This window comes from Acanthaster planci, linkage group LG14 (genome assembly GCF_054643075.1).
Source record: "Acanthaster planci isolate LZ-2023a linkage group LG14, COTS_SCS, whole genome shotgun sequence".
Lineage (NCBI taxonomy): Eukaryota > Metazoa > Echinodermata > Asteroidea > Valvatida > Acanthasteridae > Acanthaster > Acanthaster planci.
In genome coordinates, this window is record NC_141790.1 from 12,695,527 (window position 1) to 12,708,510 (window position 12,984).

A 12,984-nucleotide genomic window follows, 5' to 3' on the forward strand; every position below is an offset into this window, starting at 1 on the left:
ACCAGAACCATTCATCATGTCCATGGGCACTAAACCCCATTAAACCCTATCCCGTGCCATTCACCACCCCAATTCGACCTTGATCCTATCATCAAGTCCTAACTAGTGCAATTCACCACAACCATGGCCCTAGGTCCCATCAAGTACTAACCACAGTGCCATTCACCACAACCATGGCCCTAGGTCCCATCAAGTACTAACCGATACTATTTGTAATGTCTACGGCCATTGAAATTAATCTGTAAGTATGGTTGCAGCACAAATAAATTGCAGAATGTCATAATTGATGGAATTTTGATGACGTTCGAGAATTTTGAGGTAAGGTGCATGATGTTTGACGTGATCAAGAATGCTGTCTTTTTGTAACATAAGCATTCTCAGAGCGTGATGTTCATTAAGCAATTTGTTTTTGAGGTATCTCTGCTCACAATTCAAGACTCGAAGCATTTGATTTTAATCAGAAAAAATCATTTTCTATATCTCAACTGTCATATTTGAATGTCATTTAGTTTGACATATGCTCTTTTTATAATCCTCAGTACAAAGAGAAAAGTCCCAGAGCTTTGCACTTCCGTGAAGAGGCTGATGAATGTTGAATGAAAAAGAGGGCAAATATCTGGGCTGATGTCAAAGGTCAAACAGCCCACAAGGCAGCAAAATGTTTCCTAAACATCATTGCAAAATCTTGGCACCAGCCCTGAGAAGTCGTAATTGGTATTTAGGACCAGGGTTTACAGAAACTTACTCGATGAAAATGTGATCGTTCAAGTTGTAAAAGAAAGATGGTTTGGGGTCCTTTCTAGCACTCTTCTCTTGCTCATGCTGCATATCATTTTTTTATGTTACTCACAGGTTTTTATTGTCAATATTTTTCACAGAATCGAATGACGTTGTAACTGCCGACTGTGGGACCTAATAATTTGTGAGACATAGATTTTAATTTCATGATTATGGTTTTAAAATATGCATTTGTCACAATTTTCAAATCTGTTCAAAAATTACAGGGGAAATGAGTACTTCCTGTCTAATTATCAGATGGCTGGCATTTTGCAGGTTGGTCATGTCCATAAAAAATGCTGACATTCAAGACTTTAATTAACTCTGATCAAGATGCAGGATAGGCACGGTCATTAGTATATCAGGTATCACTCATGACTCCTCTAAATTCATCAGTCATTGCAAATTAATTCAATACTGTTCTTTTCGGGAAATAAAATGGCTCATATTTTAAAGAACTTGGCATCCAAGAATTCTTTGGGTGTTTAGGCAAATAACCAATTCAGTGAGCAACATCCACTTAAAGCCAAGATGACATTTTAGCCAAATGTCTTATACCTAATCAATGGCTCAGTGAAGTTTGGCATCCCTAAATATGTTTGGGACTAAACTCTTTTGATGTCATGTAGCATCACACGGGCATCTAAATGTAAATCTTGATAGGAATGATTAAATTCCTTCCAAGTGACCAAGTTTACTTCAGTTTGTTTTTTTGTATTTTCAGTGGCTCTATAACTATGAATCTTAACCCAGTTCCGCTTACCCTGACATGGAAGGCAACTTGATGGAATGTCCTGAAAAATACAAACCAGAGATAAAAATTAAATTTCACAGTAATATCTTCTGAGCAATTAATCCTATTACAGTGTTGTCATGTTTTGATAAAGTGCAATTTCAGTCACATGCTGTCTCCCTCTTCCAATGAATGACACTGCTAAAGAATTCTTTAAAATGCTGACTACCAAACAATGAACCTAAACATGGAGATTTGTAAGTATTCAAAGCAATTCAGATTGTTAGCCCTGCTGGTGCTATAGTATTCAGTACCCTAGCCTAATGTCAAAAGATGGTATATTTATTCCACACCTTTGAACCTGCCATTTGGTGCAACTTCTTAAACAATTTGTCATTCTTTAATGTATCTATTCAAGAACTGACCTCTTTATCAAGAACTCTTGAAAGCATCTTGAACCTTGGCTAACAAGTTCAACTTTTCTTTGATCCTCAAGGGCAGGTCAAATTGAACCTTATGATTCCATTGTTGGACAACATCAAAAGCAAAGGATGGGTCACTTGGTGATAAGCTAAGAATGGCTTCTGCAGTGAAGAGTTGAACTGTCTGGGGAACTTCAATGAACAACAACAAGAAAACTGTTATCCAAAGAATAATGGAAAAAGCTTAAAATGCATAAAATACTAACAGGAAATTCCTCAGATGAATTTTATCCAAGCTAAGACACAAGCCAAAAGTCCTTTATCTGACTTCCTCAGTAACTTAATCCTGTTTATTTTATTCAGCACTCACCACTAGAAGGAGGCTGCTGCAAGACAGCTGCTAGCATCTTCAGCAGTTCAAACACAGACTGCTTATTCACTTGAAGTCCAATACTAGCCATACCGCCTGCCAATAATAAAAAAGCCACAAATCACTTTTCATTCAAAAATTTATCACTGAATATTCAAGAGTATGTCACTGAATCTATCAGAAGATATCACAAAATAATGATGAGAACTTGAATAACCTTTAAAGCTACAACACCTTGTGGTCAAGTGTCTCGTTGTGAATAAGATACAAGTGCAAAATTTCTTCTTGAATAGGTTTTTAAATTTCAATTGATATACTTTTTAGAGAGTCTGCTTTTTGGGCAATCACAACCACACTTCCATCCTTCAACTTAAGAATAATGAATTCCTGGTATGTTAACCGATGAATACATGTATGGGTTTTGGCAATTTCAACATAAAATGAGCTTCTGTAATGTTAGATTCACAAACTTTAAATCTCTCTCCAGAATGAAACTCTTCAAAACTTACAAATCACTTTCATGACAGCACAGGCAGAGGCATCAGAAGGAGACTGAACACAGCAGCTGGTTCGAATTGTGGTATGTTTAGACCGGTTCAATCCAGTTTTGGTAGCAGTTGCTATGGTAACAGCCTTTACATCCTGGCTCCAGTTCTTCAGGATTGGCCAGAGTTTCTCCCTAATGAGATGGTCATTAGTCCATTTCCAGCCTAGGTGATGTGCTAGCAACTCAAGAGCCTTCACAATTTCATAGGACTTTGAAGTAAGCCCTTGAATTGAAGTCCCTGAAAAGTGTATCAATAATTTACTTATACCTTTAATACTTAACAAGTAACTAAAATAATTAAAATGTTTACATTTTAATTCTATTAATGAATCAGCAACACTTTATTCATTATCAGTAACACTTTATTCAGTATTATTGACCTATTCTGACAATTTGTTGGATGAAACATACAAAGATATACTGACAATCTAGATAGTAACAAAAGGGCTTGCAGGACATTATGGGTAAAAGGATGGTGCAAAATTTCCTCGGACATAAGGATCAAATCCAGTTTTGTTGGATTTGCTTTGTTTATCACAAATTTATCATTTGATGAAGATCATTTCATTTAGATTAGATAGATATAAAGAAAGTAAATTTATGACCCACCTGTACTGCACAGCTTTGTGATGTTTGTATCTTGAATGGATGAAACCAGTTGATGGCATTGATTTACAGGAAAACTTCCATTTGGAATCTGCCATCCACACATCAGACTGAAGTACTGGATTATCTGACAGAAAAATTTGACAGACACTCTCTGCACATCTGACTGTATATCAAATTGTTTACACATTATAAATATAACATATGTTCTACTACATGAAATTTTCAAACCGTAAGAAAAAGAGCTTTAAAATGATAATTATGACTTTTTTCAAATGAAGCACTTTCAAGTAGTGGAGAAATCTAGAAAGTATAAACATTTAACAAGTACTGCACATTTTATCTTTATATGCCAAAAGGTATGCAGACTTTCTTCTAAACTACTGACACACAAATATTTACAGATACGCTTAATATCTGTAACAATTTTTAACAAAATACTGGTCAGCACAGAAATGTTCAGACAACTGAAAGGGTTGTAATTTCATTTATACAAACATAAAAATCATATGCTAGGGTGAGTGGGTTAAAGGGGCCATGTCCGCTTTTATAAATTATTCGAAAGACAATACCCAAGACAGACATCATCATGTTTGTTTTTCCTGTCAATTTGTGTACTCTTGGAGGGCAAAGGGTTCCGGAGTAACGTACACTCATAAAAGTAATGAAAACAGCAAATGGCGCTGAGACAGGTGTTTGATAGTTACCTCTTGTGCTTGGAGATTCTGAGGAGATGCAGCATGCAATAACCTGAGCATGGTTACGGTCTCAAGGGCATTCAGAATTGGTGATGATAAGTTCTGTCAAAATGTCAATTGAAGAATATGATACTTCATCACTCCTGAGATAATATAAACTAGGATACGGCAACCTCCTCTGCATACAACCAATGGTTACTAAAGTCAATCTCAGAAATATCGAATAGAGACTGAATACAAGAAAGGCTGTGATATTGAGCATTCCAAATATATACTTGGAGAGGTTTCAACAAGTAACAGTGAGGTTCACTATCTTGTCAATGGCATTAATAACCAGTGGTGAGCGCATGAAGTCTCTTTACAAACCTGTCTATTTCCTGTGTACACAGAATGTTACAGAGACCCACAAAAACCTCATAACTACATGGTCTAAGACTTGTAATTATTGTAAGACTTGGCAGGCTCTTGTCAAGGAAAATTTATAAAGCAAAGAGTAAAGCAGAAGTCTATTTTTCACGGTTTGACAATAAGAGTGACTAATCTACAGCTGACATCTCAGTTAAAATACGCAATACCGGTACCTCTTTTTTAAGAACTGTTGGCCATGTAACTGCTACATGAAGGAGCAATTCCTCAGCATTATGCCAGTCTTCCCGCACTAAATCATAGCAGAATATCCGAACTCGATCCATCAAACCTGAAAAACATGTACCCATACGGTAGAAATCACCAGACACATTAATTAACACCTACAAATCAGAAAAGTTGGAAAGACAATTTACAAATGTGTAAGATGATGTACATATACTTAATACTAATCAAATCATTAATTTGGGGGATTACTCAGCTTGAATGATTAGCAATAAATAACTTTTAGTAGATCAGCAGGTAAACGACTTGCCTTATTCAATTAATTAGAAAAAAAGAAGAAATTGACATGCACAGCAACTTGGTTACTGAATCAAAAGTCACACAAAAGCACTCTCCACCAAGCAAAAATGACCCATGAATAGACAACATTTTAAACAACCGATGACAAAGTGAACACCTGTTATGTCAAAATGATGTGCATGGGTGGTTTCTGTATAGGGATGCCATCCTTTCTGACTTTGCATACACATTATTGAAAAGTAATAATTGTGACTTCTTTATTTCATCCTGTGACACTGATTTCTGCATAAAACTTAAGGCTCATTCTGTTACATTCTGTGACTTTTGATTCAGTAACCCAGTTGCTGCGCATATCAATTTCTTCATTGTTATAAAGACAATCCCTTGCTTTTGGGCATGTGATTAGTAAGGGGTATTGCAGCATACCTGTGTACAAAAACGTTATTTCTATGGAGTGAATTTTTATGTGTGGCCTTTGAAAGAAGTGGCAAGTTTCTTTTGCTGTCCATTGTATATTCCCAATGCAATTTTACCTAATAACCAACTCTTGTTACAGACAATTTTACCCAATACACAGTGATGGCCTTCCTTACCAAAATGTCTGCTCACAGCAGCAAGTACTCGACAGAAAGCAACACTAGCAAGAACTGCAGGCGTAGTACTAGTTGCAGGAGGTGGATTTTGAACACCACGGCAAAGGCAAGCAAGAAACATGTTCAAGTTAGATTTCTATAACAAAATAAGAAAGCAGAGAAACAATTATCAAGTAAGTCAAAACAAACATGTCTCATATTACCATTCAGTACACCATCATTTTAACATCATCTGTAAATGGATGGATAAGGTCAGTGTATTCCAATTCCCACATAACTGCTGCATATCAATGCAGATATTTACATGGATAAATGACATTTTAATAGGTTAACATGCTTGTAAAGAAATTTGGCCTTAGGCTAAAACAATCTCGGACAGTTTAAGTTGTAAGTATGCATCGTCATTGTATGGAATGTAACATGAGGAAATTGTTGTCCTCTAGAAGTCCAAGCTACAGACCTAATAAAGAAAGTTGTAACAATAACCTGTTTGTGTAGTTACAATTAAAATCATATACCTTTGACAGGATGTCAGAAGCCAACATACAGGACACAAGTTGTTCTTCGTGAGGGAGAAGCAAAGGTTTGGAGCTATAATTCTTGATCAGACACTTGGCTCGGATAGCAGGCATAACATTAACAGCTTTCCGTCCCAGAAACTATGGTTGGGAAAGACAGACCATTGAGAAAATTAAAAACAACACAACGGTCCTTTCTGAATAAACCCACGTTAGGATTTTGAAAACGAAATTCTGATGACTAATTCTGTCACCACTGGCTACTTCTTACATGTAGGTAGTTCCATCAGTGCTCAAACTACATGTATAAATAACACTGAATAAGACTCTAGATTTCTCAGTCATAAGATCAGGATTTCTCAGTCATAAGATCGACATTTCTCAGTCATAAGATCGGGATTTCTCAGTCATAAGATCGGCATTTCTCAGTCATAAGATCGGGATTTCTCAGTCATAAGATCGGCATTTCTCAGTCATAAGATCGGCATTTTCAGTCATAAGATCGGCATTTTCAGTCATAAGATCGGCATTTCTCAGTCATAAGTTCAGCATTTCTCAGTCATAAGATCAGCATTTCTCAGTCATAAGATCAGCATTTCTCAGTCATAAGATCAGCATTTCTCAGTCATAAGATCAGCATTTCTCAGTCATAAGATCAGCATTTCTCAGTCATAAGATTGGCATTTCTCAGTCATAAGATCGGCATTTCTCAGGCATACATGTACTTTACCGCAACATAAAATGCTTTTGCAATTCAACTGAGTTGTTTGGGTTGTGCTTAGCCCATTACTCACAGTCAAAATTGATGCAAACAATGGCTTCGCATTTGTCTGTGATCGTAATTCTTTGATGCGCTGCAGCAATTCACACAAAACTGGTTGCTGTGTTGTAGAATTATCCTCTGACAAAACCACAACATTTGCCACTGCTGGCTGAACTGTTAAGCCTTCTGAAAGCTGTCAAGAAACATATGAAATAGAAAACACTAGAAATTATGAGAATTTGAACACTTAAAATAATTCATCAATTCACTTATTTACTTACACTAAAGAAATAATTTAGATTAGTTTGATTTGTACAAACTAGAGGGTATAAGTTCAATATAACGCTTCTAACAGTCTAAATAAAACAATCTTCAAACTTCACGGGAAACTATTTCAGAATTTAAGAATATTTTGTAGGCGGGTTTGTTGCCAATAAAAAACTTCGCAAGTACTGAAAAGGTTGAACCAATTGGTACATGTATATTTCACCTTGGCTTGCTTGCATGGGGAGGGCTGGTCATCTTTGTCACATGTTAAACTGCACTCACTTGACGCTTGTCTCTTTCTAGCTTGTAGTTTCTGTCTGTTTGAGGCTTCTTCATCTGTGGTCACATTTCCCTGTCTAATCTGTGATTTCTCACTAATCAATGTAATCTCGGATGTCATCTGAGAGAGTGAAGTGCAAGCAACATTGCTAGAAATTAACTCAGGACTACCCATATTTAATGCACACTGTTCAGCTCCAGACACAGCTTCCTCCTTTAAATACTGGGACTGACTAGAATCTTGATCTTTATCCTGCCCAGTTCTCTTCTTTCGTCTCCTAGGTCCACGGTTGAAGATGGCAAAACCAGGATCTTTTCTGGAGGCCATGTCTCCCCAGATACTTCCTATGCTAGGTTTGCTGGATTTGGGCAGTGCAGTCTCTGGGTCTTTCATGTCTACATTTTGAGGCATCTTGCTTTTCTGCTTGCTGCAAATCACATTTATTGAAACAGCTCTCTGTTTTGATACCGGCTGTTTTCTAGAGATAGTACATACATTCTCAACATGTAAAGTACTGGAACTCTGCACAGGAACATTGGTATTTTCTGCAGGTCTGGCTTTCTTCACAGACGACTCACAGGTATTCCCATGTTCCTGTATGACTACTTGTTTCTTTCCACTATCAATCTTACCTCCAACAGCCAGCCCCTTTTCCAAAATACAAAGTTTACATCTACCTGTACCATGATCTTGTACCACTGATGTACTTGGTGAGGTTTCTTCTTTTACAACAAAGGGAAGAGTCTCTTCAGGGAGAATATCTGCTAAACCTTTAGCATCTGCATTGTCTCCTTGGTTGAAGATTGATGTTGGGGTCTGTGATGGCTGGTTCATATGTGAACCTGAAGGATTTGGGTGTGTCTCCCCAAATCCAAATACCATTTCAGAGGCTAAGGAGTGAAGTCTTGGACTAATGATCTGTGGGTTCGGATTCATTCCAATTACAGAAGATGAGAAAGATGCTGCAAGACAACGAGATGCAGGCTGCCTCCTAGTAGTTGGATAGTGCTGAGGTCTAACAGAGAGGGCATCACTAGGAGCTTCAGCATGAAAATTGCATGGAGATGGAATGAGAGGATTCCTCAATGGAGAGATGACAGGACTGTGACTAAGTCTGACAGGGGACGTATTACTAAGTGGAGACAATGTATCAACAATGGAGGCTTCTAAAAGTGGAGAGACAGCAGGTGGTACAGGTGTTGGAAATAATGGTGAGATCATTCTGGCTTGGTTAACACAACTTGATCCTGGTATACTATCTATTAATGAAGAATTCCCAACATCCTCTGCAGATTCAGCATCAATAATTTCCGGAGAAGGTGGCAGAGGTGATAACATTCTCGGTATGCTGATGAATTCTTCAAAGCAGAACGGTGAGGAAGCAAGTGGAGAGAGAGGGGGACTGCGTGTCGGTGATGACAAGGGTGAGAGTGGTCTGGCTGTGTCCTGAAGTGGAAGAGGAGAGACTGGAGTGACATGTCCTGATACAGAACTGATGCTTAGCACTTTATCTGTGGTTGGAGAACTGGCTCTTGAAGACTGTGCCTCCACACAAAGAATTTGATGTTCAGCTACTTGGCTGCTACTTGTTGAAGTCCCTTGATTTAACAATCTTTCCCCATGCAGGCTGCTTAATTGCTGAAAAGCCTCACTATGAGATGAAGAGCCATTTGTTGTTTCCCGATTTTCATTTATATGTCCACCACAACCTACTTCCTTATGTTCCACCATCTTTATTGGACCTTCTTCGTTGTTTGCTGGATCAATGCTGCTACTGGATCCTCTAACATGAAGTTGGGCAGAGTGAACTTCTGCCATTACAGTGTTAACAAAATTTTTCCCGAGATCATCAGACTCAGTGGGCTGATGTTTCACAGCTTTCTTCTGACCACCATCTTGATTACGAGGGTCTTTTCCATACGAGTTGAAATCTCCATGTTGAACAACACAAGGGTTGGTTTCTATTGCTACTGAATGTTTGGAACATCTCGGCCTAGGATCTCCATCCTCATGATATTTCATGACTCCTCTAGAGCTACTATCTTTATTACTGTGTGCTTGATAGTTTGAGCTATCACCATCCACGTTGAGTGACCCCTTTTTCTCTTGGTGTTTGATTGGTTTTGTCTTTGATGTTTCATTAACCATTTTGTCACCATATGATAGCAATTCAGGCTTTTCATCAAGTTTTTCTGTGCTTGATGGTCTGGTGTTAACAGTTTGAGGTTCATCAAGTCCACTGTTTCCATTTTGCCAAGATTCCTGTAGAGCTTCAAAAGAAACTTTCTCAGCAACTTCCTGTGCTTTAGTGGCATGATCCACTGTTGGAGCCTCTGTTTTCTGCAAGTCTCTTTCCCTTGTAGTTGCCTCCGTTTCCCTATCCTTGCCAACTTCAAAGTCTTTAAGGTCTGCCAATTCAATTCCTTCATCTCCTTGCTGTGCTGGCAACACAAGAGAGCCTTTTAATTGCTCTGTACCTGAGATGTTGTCTAGTTGCATTTCTGATGAACCTACTGATCTGGTGACTCCTCTGCCAGAGGCATCTTTAACGAATTGAAAGCCTCCATCATCATTTTGTGATTGCTTTATTAATGTGGTCTTCAATTCTGTCGTGACTTTCTCTGCTGTACCTGAATCATCATCATCCCCCTCATCGGAATTATTCAGTCCTGAATGTATATTCAAAAGTGTACATACAGCCAAATTTTCAATACCTAAATCTTTGGTTTTACTCTGCATGTTTTGCAAATCCTCTCCTTTGGTAGATGATGAATCTTGGTTTGGTGTTTTATTTTGTCTCGGAGTTGTCACAGTTGTCTGATTATCAGGCAAAGTCTCAGGATTTATCTTCATATGTGATTTTTGGGTGGCATTAGCAGATCTTGTCATTCCTTTTGGGGTGATCTCACGCTTGACTGGGCTCTGCATATTACGTGTTTGGGATCTAGTTATTCTTCTTCCTTCAACATCATCGTGTCTACAATCCCCTGATTTCTTCAAACTATGGGTAAGCATCTCAGATAACTTGGCTTCAGGAATGGATTCCAATTGGATGAGTCGCTCAAATTCTTCATTATGGTCTGCAGCAGTTTGCTTACTATCTTCAGTATCAGTTTGTGGAGTTTCATCGGTGATGTTGGCAGTTTGCTCAATAAAAGACAAGGACGGCTGCATTCCTCCTGGAGATTTTTGGCCAAAAATCTCCCCCAGAGAGCCATCAGAATTGTCTCCTGAGCAACGCTTTTCATATGTAGCTGAATTAGATCTCAAGAACCTTTTAGGAACAGCTCTGGGCTGTGATGTTGAAGGCTTGTTCTGAGATGGAGATATGCTGCAGGTGATCTGTCTCTGAGGAGACTCTTTGCTTGGCTCCGGGGATGGTTTAGCATAAGATTTGTTTGAATAACTATCATGACCACAAGTCATTGTTAGTTTACCCATATCACTGGCTTCAATCACACCCTGTTCTGTGAGAATTTTCAGCTGGGATCGTGTCAATCTACGATCAGGAGACAATACAAGCTGATTAGGCTCCTTGATTGTAGCTGATTCTTTTTTGTGAGCAGTTTTTCTGTTTTGCTGCTTATCTTCCGCTATAATTTCCTTTATCTCTGGGCTTGCATCCTGCATGCCTTTTGATCCCATGACGTTGAGCTGTGACTCAATTTGATCAGCAACATCTGAGAAGGCCTCTTCACTGCTCACATCACTGCTATTATCACTTAACATCTGAAAAACAAGAAAATAATGAAAAAGTTTCAAGTGGAAATAATTGTTTAAGCATAAAACTCAAGATAATAAATACACATACATGTATATCATGGATAGACTGTAAGTAGGCTTTGATATTTAAATCTCAAATTTCAGATCTACAAAATATATACACTGGACAAATTTAGCCAACTCTATACCTCTTCTCTTGCAGGAGAACGGGGTTGAGGAGATGGAGGTAACGGAGAAACACACAACGACATATCATTGGACAGCTGATCCAATATCTTGAGACATGCATCTTCCTTCACATGTGGATGTCTGATCTGTTCCTGACATTTGAACTCTGTGTGTAACTTTTGTTTGATTGGAGAGAGAAAATCCTTGGTGGAAGAGAAAGTTTCTTCGACAGGCTCAAAATCTGTGTCTGTAAAGTAAACAATGTTTGTATAAATGTCCTTGATGAGCAACCAGTAAAGAAATGGGAATGGGTCAGAATGCAAGTACAATGTGTGTGCAATTTAGAATAGATTTATAATAATTCCACACTATTTGAATGAATCTGAAAACCCTCAACAGCAAGTTCAGCAACCACACAGCTAAACTAAGAATACTTTCAGTTTTCAGGTCTACTCAACAATGCACTAATATTTTGTTCAAACCATTTAGATCCCCATAAAAACCAAAGTCAAATAACCAACCTTCAGTAGATGTGCTGTCCTGAGTGCAAGCTGAACCAAGAAATGATTTGTGTATCTTGGGGACAGGAATGCCATACTCACAAAGGAGTTGTATCAGCTCAGAAATTTTATTCTATTAAAAGAAACAGCATCACCATTAAATTACAGTGCTGATATTGTGACTAAAGGTGACATGCCTTGAGTAGAATTTCAGAAGGAATGTGTCAGTCATTCCAACTTTCAGTTCTTAATTAAGAGGTTAATGGAGGTGTCATTTCTGAATATGATTGCAGCACTAACATAATCTTCAAAACCTTTCTATCCAATTCTCTTTCTGTCTGGCTAGTAACATTCCTGGTGAAAAAATTTCCTTAGACATGACAATTCTCTACTTTTGTTCATCTAACCACGACAACCAATGGAACTTTTCAGTTTTAAAAGTTCCTACTCAACAGAAGGTTTTACTTCATTCACTTTACATGCAAATTCAAAATCAATCACATTAGTTTGTTTGAATGGCCAATGGTATAATAAAATATTCTTATAAACATAAAGTCTCACCTTTGCTTTTTGATGCTGCCTGGCAAGCTTACCCTCACACTTTTTGGAATTCTGTAATTCCTTCTTGCACATCATAAGATCATCTGACAAGAAAAAATTACCAATAAAAAAATCAGAGTCAAAGCAATTATCTTTGCCAGTTCAGAGTTTTTTTTCATTCAACACATAAAAACAAGAGACACATGATGTATAAAGAAGTGTTCAACCTCACAGAAGGAACTACATGTATGAGGTCAGTCAAATTACCTTTGTTCTTGGCGAGTAATGCACATGCTTTCTTCTCCCTGCACACAAAAGCAACATGCAAAAAGTTAAGTTAGTTGGCCAAGGTATAACAAGTAAAATCTTTTAGAAAAGATCAACTACAGTAGCAGATTTCTAAAGTACACATTTGTCATCTGATATGAAAAGTGCCTAGTTTATAGAGGATTTTTTAATGAGTTTTCAAAGTTTTCTTTGCTTCAATTCACTTAAATGCATCATGTAAACATGCAATTTTTGTAAACCCTATTCAGGAAGTCTACAATCTAAATAACAAATGTGACAAGTAAACAGATGGGGGTTTTC

At 37.8% G+C, this 12,984-nt stretch overlaps 1 protein-coding gene across 8 annotated transcripts in view; it reads right to left on the bottom strand.

Annotated features, from left to right (window-relative positions):
• Window positions 1-12,984, bottom strand: part of LOC110981757 (uncharacterized) — a 58,785-nt gene that overhangs the window by 39,651 nt on the left and 6,150 nt on the right. For all 8 annotated transcript variants that reach the window (XR_015427606.1, XR_015427608.1, XR_015427607.1 and 5 more), the window contains 15 exons: window positions 12,664-12,701; window positions 12,418-12,500; window positions 11,878-11,989; window positions 11,377-11,603; window positions 7,409-11,194; window positions 6,950-7,111; window positions 6,156-6,296; window positions 5,638-5,773; window positions 4,735-4,850; window positions 4,163-4,255; window positions 3,459-3,582; window positions 2,812-3,087; window positions 2,303-2,398; window positions 1,936-2,124; window positions 1,541-1,571 (listed from right to left, as the gene is read on the bottom strand). Coding sequence is in view for 5 of the 8 variants with exons in the window: in XM_087145334.1 (XP_087001460.1) it covers window positions 1,943-2,124; window positions 2,303-2,398; window positions 2,812-3,087; window positions 3,459-3,582; window positions 4,163-4,255; window positions 4,735-4,850; window positions 5,638-5,773; window positions 6,156-6,296; window positions 6,950-7,111; window positions 7,409-11,194; window positions 11,377-11,603; window positions 11,878-11,989; window positions 12,418-12,500; window positions 12,664-12,701 (5,572 nt within the window). In the remaining 3 variants the exon portion in view is untranslated. The remainder of the gene's footprint in view (window positions 1-1,540; window positions 1,572-1,935; window positions 2,125-2,302; window positions 2,399-2,811; window positions 3,088-3,458; window positions 3,583-4,162; window positions 4,256-4,734; window positions 4,851-5,637; window positions 5,774-6,155; window positions 6,297-6,949; window positions 7,112-7,408; window positions 11,195-11,376; window positions 11,604-11,877; window positions 11,990-12,417; window positions 12,501-12,663; window positions 12,702-12,984) is intronic.